Below are 9,714 nucleotides of genomic sequence, written 5' to 3'. Positions count from 1 at the left end.
ATAGGGACCATAGAAAACATTTGTCAAGAAATAACCAATGTTTGGTGAACCACTTCCAAGTCGTCTCAAATATTTTAAGTAAATTTGATTATTCTTGAGACACAATTATCTATTGATAATTTGAACACAAAAAAAATAATGTGTCTCTTTAAGAAAAATTAAGTATCAAGAAAATTTACCAAAAGATATATGAAGTGATAAATAAATGTGGTTGAAGTCAATAGAAACTTACTGAAAGTATAATTAATAAAAATAATTGATTTCATATTATTATGTCTTAAAAATTAGAATAAAAGAGATATGCTTACAAGACTCTCGAAACTAAGCAAGGAATGACCAATAAATGAAACACTATAGTTCTCTCTAACAAGTTAGTTTGCTACAATATAAATACATATAAAAAAAAGTATTCACTAAAATAGATATTTGTGTAATTTATTATAAGACTTCCCATCATTTACCTTAAAAATTAAGATATTAAAATTTTGGTTGTTATATGTATTCAAACTAATTGACCATTGTTACAAGTATATCCCATATGTATCAAAAATAATAATTACAATGTTATTATTATAATAATAAGCATGAAAACATGAGAATTGAGGCAATGGATTTTGGTGTAAAGTGATGCTATTCCAACCTAAATTTTGCTCCTTCATTAGGTATTCATTGAAGCCACACAGACTGGAGAAGAGATAATGAAACCAAGTGGACGTGTTTCTAATTCACGAATTTCAGTATTAAAATTCAACTGTTCATGCATGCATACATATTGTTCAAGTGAATGCAAAAATCATGAACTAATGTGTGAATGTTCACTGTTTGAAACTCAATTAGTATCCACAAGAACAGTCATTACTTTTACTCTTTCCTTTAGTTGATACTTCCATCTCCCATTCTTGTATCAAACACAAAGTTGTAAAAGCTGTAAACTGTAAGTTTTCTCCTATTAAAAGAACGACTTAAATTAGCTCATAGATTCTAATGTAAGTTACGGATCATTTTATTTTATTTAGTTTTAAACCAGTTCGGGTGTGTTGTGAGTTTATTCTTCCGAAAAAACAGAAAAAGTTTCCTGAGGAGTGGGCAGTATCACCGTGCTGAAAAGATTTGTCAAGGAGCATACAAGAAAACGAGAATACAGTCAAGGTTTGTCCAGGTGAGCCAATGTGTGTAAACAACCTCCAGCAGTGGTGACGATGGAGACTTCGACCATGCTCTTCAAGCACGTCTCCTCACTCTTCAACAACAAGCTTCGCCCCACATTCGTCGGTTCAAAGTGCAAACTACCTCTTGTCCAGCAGGGAATAGCCTTCCCAAGGAACTCATCCTAACAATGGTTCTAACCCCACTCCACACCGTAGTCACATCCCAATCCTGAGCAGCGGGGTCCTTCTAGCCGCTCCGCAGATACACAAGTCTCGGCGTTGTGCAGACTCTCTCCTCCAATTACATGAGGCAGGGTGCTACAACTTCCGATCTGTGCCGCAACACCTTAACCAACACCCGGAAACAGTGAGAAGAAGTCAGCTCTAGGGATACTGTCGGATGAACATCCATGCACATTCTACTTTCGAGTTTCATTCATCACATAATGGGTTCTGGCCCATAGGTATTTGAATCGATGTTCACAGTGTCACTGCAGTTCGATGTAGATTCAGTTACAGAGTGACAGCGTAATGGAGAGATATCATGAGAATGTTAAGCTCCTATGTTACTAGAGAATTTTCTACAAGGATTAAAGATAAGCTTGATACTTATATATATATATATATATATATATGTGAGTGTGTATACTTACTGAAAGAGACTAAGTTTTCTAAAAGGTTATGGGCCCACCTCGCAAGTACGTTGTGCGGATAAAAAAAATATCAAGAATACCTTTACATTCTTGATAATAGTAAATGTACCCCTCAAAGTTTTGATAATAGCAAAAATACCCTTGAATATGAAAAGCCATCTCCAATCTGACAAAAAAAACCTTGAATTCCAATACTTTTTTTTTGTTTTATATGCTGCAAAATCTCATGTTTTGTTTGTTCTGCACTCTCGGGCAACTGCTGTTGCAGCCAGTAGCCCCCTCAGCATCAGTGCCCCCCCCCCCCCCCCCTCCCCCTTCCCGCAGCGTCATCGTCTTAATCTTCTTTGGTTTTTGTGTGAGCTCGAGGTTCTAGACTTGTGCTGTGTTGAGCTCGAGGTTTACAGTTTTTGGGAAGTGCAGGAGATCAATGGATTCACCTGTTTTGTTTCTGGTCTTGTTTCGATTGCTTCAGGGGGTCTTCTGCGATAAATGCACACTAATCACAGGATTGTGCAATGTGTTTCAAGCGCATATCCTCTTCCTATGGCTTTTGTACTGAAAGCATTCCACATTTTTGCAAGCCGTGAGAGGAGTTCCTTCAATAGTGTGCGAATTTCTTTAATCCTCCCATTGCTGATAATTATTTAAAATTGCACTTTCTGCAAAGGGGGCAAGGGCGTTATAGTGTAGCAATTTGTTTTACAGTTTGATTGCACTGGCTGTGAATGAAACTTGTAGTTGAAGGCCGCGTAGAAGAAGAAGAATAAGATGCTATCAGATTGTTGCCTGCTTTCTAACTTGTTCCCATGTGTGTGTTGTATCCACTGCCATGTTGAATCACATAGTTTTTTTCAGTTTTCATGCATTGTATGCAAAATGATTTCTTTTCGTGAAAAACCCTTTCCACCAACTGAAGGGTGAGAAGATCCTTTGAAAATGCAACAACACTATGGATAATTTGGCATGCCTGTGATCTTCGTCTCTAACAGAGTGTGTGCTTTCTCGCTACATGAACCATGTCTGAAACCAGCATGACACTTAGCAAGATCTTTCATGTTGGAAGAGAATCCGTGCATTATGATGCTCCCAATAGAATGTCTGTCAAGTGCACACACACATGCCTCTTTTTCAATGGAAGCTTTCTGTGGATCCAGGTAGAGAAATTTGAAAAAACTCTTCCGACTTTCAGATTCAACGAACTCTTGGAAGGTAATGAGAACAAACCAATGCGCCCTGCTGGAAGTTGTGCTCTCACCATCAATTCAAACACACTCAAAAAATAACACTGATCTTCCAAAACAAGGCTAACAATCCCCCCCATCGACAGCAAACCATGGGACATGAGTTTGTATCTGGAGGGAGGATGAACAGCCGGATCAAGGAAGCGTGTGCTGCCTCCTTTGCCAACCAGTTCCACGACACGAAGCGTGGTTCATAAAAGACGCAGCAGCTCTAGTTCAGTACCCACACAACATTTCTGATCTGCAAACTACACGTCTCGATCTGTACAGCCCACACACACACTTACACACTTGAACACACTTGGCATACAATACTAGGTGCCACGCAACTCCATGTCCATCGCCACTGCTCGAAGCCCTCTTTTGCTCTTGCTCTGTATCCATGTAATCTGCTCGGAGATGGATGACGAGGGTGCTGCGGGCTGCAACCGCAGTTGCCCGAAAGCGCAGAACAAACGAAACATCATAAAAGCACGAGATTTTTGCAACATATAAAACAAAAAAAAGTAATGGAATACAGGGGCTTTTGTCAGATTGGAGATAGCTTATCATACTCAAGGATACTTTTGCTATTATCAAAACTTAGAGGGTTACATTTGTTATTGTGAAGAATGTAGGGATATTCTTGATATTTTAACATATTTGAGGGGTATGAATGATGTTTTCCCTACAATAAAAACTTTTGGAATAAAATACTTGCATGGTAAACAAAATGAAGCAAATGAATCTCTCTCTAAAAATGTGATTGTTTAGAAGGTCTCTAGTTTTGTACGATTGAATTTCACTACCCAAGAGTTCAGCATCGCAAAGAATGGGACTGATATGCCAATCTGCCATTATTCCATGAGCTTCAGCAACTCGATCTGTTACAGAATAGGCTTCTCTACAGCCCAAAAACTTCTATAAAAGAAGCCTCACCCATGCGTGTACAACATACAACAAATTCTTGATTTGCAACTAAAAATGTAAATGATTCAGATTGCTGATCTAAAAGCACCTGCTGCAGCTTCACGCTTCATTTCTGCTGCTCTGCCTTCGCCTCGGAAGTATTGACTAACATTCTGCAAATGAAAAACAAAAAGCAACATATTCAGAACCTAACCACTTTATCACATTAGTAATTGATAACAGCTACACATTCTCAAAGAATATGAGAAAAAAATTAAATTTCGTGTATCTAAGTCTTCTACAACTCGAAAAGTACATTATACAAAAGAAAATGGGTGATTGATTGAATTTAAGAGGAATGCATTACGATGACGTTATTACGTGAGTAATTTTATCAGTGGAAGCCCGCAACAAAATATTGATAGTTCAAAGGAAGCATGACTTTAACAACTAGAAAATGTTGCGAGTTTCCACTGGAACATAAACATGAAAATAAAGGGCACAGATTAACGCTTTAATCACACGACATTCTTTTTGAAGGAGAAATAAATTGTTCTCACCTTCAAAACCCAGACGCTTAAGAACACCTCCAGTGTGTATAAGCCGAAGCCTACCGCATACAAGATCTGGGAATACAGATTACCAAAAAAACCATTATTATTGAGTACACTGACCATAAGCAGTACGTACTACAACCTTGGAGACAGTTTGTCAAAGAATCGATTTAAAAATCTCGTTGGGATAGAACGTAACTTACACCAACAATAAGCTTCTTTCCGAAAAGGTCAATAGCTGGAATAAGTCCACTGCATTGGTAAACAGTCTTCCAATTTAGCTACACGGATCAGGATACGTCAAATAGTACTTTCCAGCAACTCAATTTATTAAACCTGTCTCACCAAATTAATGATAACTGTAATAAATGAGGACATAGTTTGACGGAATACTAGTGCACACATGTGCATGAACTTACATGTGTCTGCTCAGCATAAAAGAACGAACATAAATTACCTCGTATAATCCTACAAATACTGATTTGATGCATATGGCTAAAGGGATTTCTACAGCCTCCTGAACACTTACGCAAGTGACTTTCCTTTGAAAATGATAGGAGGAGCAACAGCAGCTAACACACAAAATGAAATATGAAGCTGCACAAAACAATGACAACAGTAGCTCCCTTTCATATCAAGATACAACGATTGTCAATCCAATAACTTCCCCAATTCACCAAGTGCTGCAACAAAATGGAAACAAATGGAACGCTCTTCTCATGAAACCTTAAAATGGTCCAATATCCATCATGTGTTCCATTTGTGGGTGATGGACGGCACACCCAAGGATAGAGAATCACGTCGCACTTACCAGATAGAATACAAGAAACCACCCAAACTTCAGAACACTCTCAGTCCTGTTTATTCCAACAAGAAGAGCTCAAATCAAACTCAGCAGTGTAGATATTTTGGTAATCAAGCGGAAACCAATAAGGCAGTACCCTTGTACCACTCAATCAGAAGTAAAAATCGCGTAAATTTGAAACACCCAACTTGAAATATGTAGATATCGTTTCAATCCATTCGAATCATTCTTCTGGAAATTCAAGCACCTTGAGGCAGAAATTGTGCATCCAAAAATCGTGGAAGAAATGAAAGACTTTTACTACAAAATATATTCATCTTCCACAAGGACATGACCGAGTTTCAATTAACTTATTACCTCATTGCCCGATAGAGAGGCTTGTACCACAGAAAATATGACATAGGGAAGCCAGCCAACATGTAAATGAAGCCAAGGAACAAGATCTCCACACCTGGTACCATTCAATTATTGGCGTTTCAAATTAGGAGTCAACACCGAGTGAAGAAGAGCTCATGACACAAAGGATAAAGATTGGCCCCGCCGATGATGGTATACTTTGTTCTTTGCAACCTGTGATACCTATTTATTTTGGTGCTTAAAATATAGTTAACTGTGCATTAAAGTTTGATATTAACTCGTAGTATAAAAGCCAGCCCTAAATTCTCCGCAAACGGGACGAGATGACATTTCAAATGGATTTTTCACTTTGTGGGCCTCAATTTCTCCTGGTGATTCTTAGTGAACTTTAGTGTACCTCACACGTCAGCTCACTTCATAATATTAAATGATAGGTTTAACGAACACAAAGTATCTAATAAACTGACATAAGGTCCACTACCTCTTACCGCTGGCTCCCGCAATCCAGGCTGCAGTTACGCAAATGAAGTTCCACAACAAACAAAGTAGAATGCCTGCATAAGACAATTGCATAGGATAGCATAAATCCGATCGAACTATCAATGGAGGATCAGTCAGATCGCCCACACAGCACCCCAACGACACAGCAACCTGTGACCGCTGTACCAAGAAGAAATCTCCAACAAACAGAAACTTTGGTAGTCATGTAGATGAACATCTCAAATAAGCTGTAACACTAACATATTATCCCGCAGTATTGTATATGCTGTGACCACCGTACTTTCATGTCAATGTAATGTATTCCACAAAATCCATTATGAGGTGAGGTTCTAAGGTCCGCAAATCATACCCAACCAACTTGCATAAGCCCGGTACATTAACCCCCGGACGTGTTCTGGGATGTCATTGGCGATGTCATGATGGAGAATAGGAACTAGGGGTGGCCAGTTCCTTGATTCAATAACAATACCAGCTGCAAATTTCACCCAAATATAATAATCATAACCGTACGTTCAGATTTATCACGTGATGCAAATTCGCACGTCATCAACTTCACCAGGTACGTACGTAATTATTAGATTCTTAAACAATGAAAACACTAGAGACAACTTGCTGAGAAAACTTCTGAATATTACGTGATGCCTCATGATTACTTCTAAGGGCCCATTGCAAAATATCAGCAGCATTTAACTTGATTTAGTCACGATCATCAGTACCTATTGAAGCAGCATCCTCTCTGCGTTTCAGTTCCTACACTCCCACGCCAAATCTTCAAATGATTACTAGAGATATTTGGAATTAAAAATTGGAAGGATATCAAAGATCAGACAACCAATCCCTCGCCAATGACGTTGTACTTCACATGAGAGGTATTATGCTTTAAGCCAAACGCTTCGAGTTGAACTTTCTCTGAAAGCAATTGGACGTACACTTCCTACTTTATTTAGAAAGTTGCCAAATTCATGAAATTAGGGTACATAACAAGGCAAGCAATAAAACACCCCAAAAACATGCATATGTACTTTCTCTCTTCTCTTCAGCTCTTCTTCCTTGGCTTTAAGCTCTTTTTCCTTGTTCTTCATTTCCTGTTCACATGAGGACGTTAAAAAGAGATAATCGAACATATTCAGTCTCCTAGAAAAGATCGTAGGAAGATGCGGTCCAATATGGTGTGAAGCATCCGCATGACTATTTAGCCAAGGTTTTCAAATGGTTTTTTCCCAAACTTACTTTTGAACCACCGAGAGGAATGTCTACTGTGGCGTCATTTACTTCAGAGAATACTGGTTCATGCGGAAGATGAGACAATCCAGAGTTTGGGTCCTGTATCGCATTTAGGCGTTCCTCTCAGTCAAAATCGATGCATTTACCAAGACTACCTCACTAAAATTGCAACCCTAACTCCAACTTATGAGCATCCTTTGTCACAGACATGCGTTCAAAACTTAGCAGGCCTAGTCTTTCCACTTGTTTTACTAAAACAAAAATCGAATTGAAGTGGTATTCGAATTAAATGGGTAATGTATGCACAGTTTTAATCCTGCAAGATCCATTCTACAGATAAGTACAGACGGTGCACCTTGTCATAGAGACCAAGACCATACGATGGCTTCCCAACCTGCGCCCTCACCACGGGATTCTGCAGCATTGACACATCTTCCAATGCTTCGTAAATTTTGCTTTTAGTGATTCACGTTTCTAAATCACTGAACGAAAAGTGCGAACATTTTCTGAGCTCTGAGGTACCACGTAAAAAACAAATAAAAACGTACATAACCACGAGATTCGAGAAGCACTCTCTTCTTCTAGTTAAAGAAAGCGTTGAATAAAGTGTCTGGTACTCAGCACTCAAACGAAATGCCATCGCTCTCGATGCAGCATCGTAGTTTACTAAGAAACTATCAAGTACAAGACATTCCACCTCGACTTGTTCTCGGAAACTCAAGAGATATTATGCTCTAAAAACGCCCGAAGAACAGAGACCTAGAAAATAAGAAGATATCATTTGCGACGCAGTTCATATCTAGAAAGCACACCACGTTTAATGAAACACATTTCTTAAAAGAACTCTAAACTATCGTTAAAAAATAAATAAATAAATCTTTTGAATTAAAATGAAGTGAGGAGCCCTTGGGATGAATCAACAAATAGTGAAAATATCCTCCTAAAGCTGCAGAACCTGAACTGCATGTATGTATGCTTACTGAGAATGGGTTCACTTGTTCCTCTTCGTCGAACGGATTGCTGTCGTACCGGCCCGCCATCCCAAAATCCAGTGGCCTTTCCCGCAAAGCCGACGACAATGATCTTTATTCGCTGAAGTCACTTCCCTACCTTTCCACTGACGAAAAATCACCCTGACCTCTCTCTCTCTCTCTCTCTCTCTCTCTCTCTCGTTCGCTCTATACAATAGGCCACCACAGTTTCCACTCTAACACTATGAAAAACCTTCTTCTTAGCATTAAGCAAAACAACACGATGCAGTCGTCCCTCTCGCGCTTATTCCGAAAATCAGAATGCCAACTACAAACCCTGCCACTTCAACGTCACCCTTCAAGAAACAGCGACATTTCATCAAAGAGAGATCAAGAGCAGGCTCACACGACTCCCACGGCGGAAGAAGGAAGACGAGAGGAACGACCCGAGAGCGAGAACGCAACAACAACAACAACAACAACAGCAGCAGAGAGAGAATAAGGGGAGAGCAGGCAACAAAGCTGCAGCAGCTGCAGCGAACGAAGGGAGACAAAACAAATCAACAACACAGAGTGTGTGCAGAAGACAACAACACCGCATTCATTTTGAAATAGAAAAAATAAAATAAAGAAAAGAATAACCCCTCATTCATCCACTTCAGTCTTGTGCTCGTCACCCCATCGCTCTTGTGGACTTCTCGACGTTGTACGAGCTGCTGCTGCTGCATGCAGACTGATCTTACAAAACAGTTGTCTGTCTGGTCCAAACCTCGCCTCCATTCCATTCGTCCCTCAATTCCTCCCTCAATATTCGGCTTCCGAAAGCCTGGTCGGAAGCTTCGAGCGAGAGAATCTCACAGCACAGTGCTAATACTGAGAGAGATGGGTTCCTTGGTCGCAATAATATTATTCGGGTCCGCTGGTTGAGTCTGTGCGCGGAGGGGGGGGGGGGGGGGGGGATGGCGGTGGCGAAGTCGGTGGGCTGTTGTCGTCGGCGACACTCTCGACGGTGTCCCTGCAGTCGTCGCGGAGTTGTACGCCATCACCCGAATTGTGAGAATTCTAAACTACGCTTCGAATTGGCATGTAATTAATTAAATAATAGAATGAATGAATTGAATTCTGAATAGAATGCCGCAGCTCGATGCATTCAGGGGATCACCGAGTAGGAAGGGAAGGAAGGAAGTATGCAAGATGTTTTTTAGTATGAAGTCGAATAAGGAGATCAGTTTAGTTGAGAAATGTACGAAACAAGAAAGTAAAATCATCGAGAAACTAAGATGTGAGATAGAGAATCAATACAATATATGTGTAAAGAAGACCAAAAACAATTTGTGTACCATAGTAAAAAAAAAAAAAAAAAAAAAAAAAA

General features: G+C 39.6%; 1 protein-coding gene across 3 annotated transcripts; it reads right to left on the bottom strand.

Annotated features, from left to right (window-relative positions):
* Window positions 1–3,837: 3,837 nt before the first annotated feature.
* LOC112287412 (secretory carrier-associated membrane protein 1) lies at window positions 3,838–8,943 on the bottom strand. Of its 3 annotated transcripts, none has more exons than XM_024530357.3 (13): window positions 8,352–8,910; window positions 7,727–7,786; window positions 7,378–7,470; window positions 7,170–7,232; window positions 6,864–6,897; window positions 6,497–6,619; window positions 6,135–6,200; window positions 5,647–5,740; window positions 5,296–5,341; window positions 5,014–5,081; window positions 4,688–4,736; window positions 4,491–4,556; window positions 3,838–4,103 (listed from the first exon to the last, which is right to left on the bottom strand). In XM_024530357.3, exons 1-13 carry the CDS (start codon window positions 8,409–8,411, stop codon window positions 4,017–4,019), a joined length of 909 nt encoding a protein of 302 aa, XP_024386125.1. In that variant the 5' UTR covers window positions 8,412–8,910; the 3' UTR covers window positions 3,838–4,016. The 3 variants fall into 3 exon arrangements, with proteins under 3 accessions (XP_024386125.1, XP_024386126.1, XP_073392894.1); XM_024530358.2 differs by having other exon boundaries at window positions 7,727–7,803; window positions 8,352–8,489; XM_073536793.2 differs by lacking the exon at window positions 7,170–7,232 and having other exon boundaries at window positions 8,352–8,943.
* Window positions 8,944–9,714: the final 771 nt, after the last annotated feature.

The sequence above is a fragment of the Physcomitrium patens genome, chromosome 10 (assembly GCF_059467195.1).
Source record: "Physcomitrium patens ecotype Gransden chromosome 10, ASM5946719v1, whole genome shotgun sequence".
NCBI lineage: Eukaryota > Viridiplantae > Streptophyta > Bryopsida > Funariales > Funariaceae > Physcomitrium > Physcomitrium patens.
The sequence above is the reverse complement of the archived record's forward strand: the minus strand, read 5'-3'. Positions and strand labels throughout refer to the sequence as shown.

What these genes read in the sequence shown, in the direction of transcription:
- LOC112287412 (XM_024530357.3), bottom strand. Translation starts at nt 8,411, where the DNA reads ATGGCGGGCCGGTACGACAGCAATCCGTTCGACGAAGAGGAACAAGTG. An exon ending in GGCTTATGCAAGTTGGTTGG is followed by an intron (nt 6,201 to 6,496) that starts GTATGATTTGCG and finishes TGTCTTATGCAG; the next exon opens with GCATTCTACTTTGTTTGTTG. An exon ending in GGTTTCTTGTATTCTATCTG is followed by an intron (nt 5,082 to 5,295) that starts GTAAGTGCGACG and finishes TGTTTTGTGCAG; the next exon opens with CTTCATATTTCATTTTGTGT.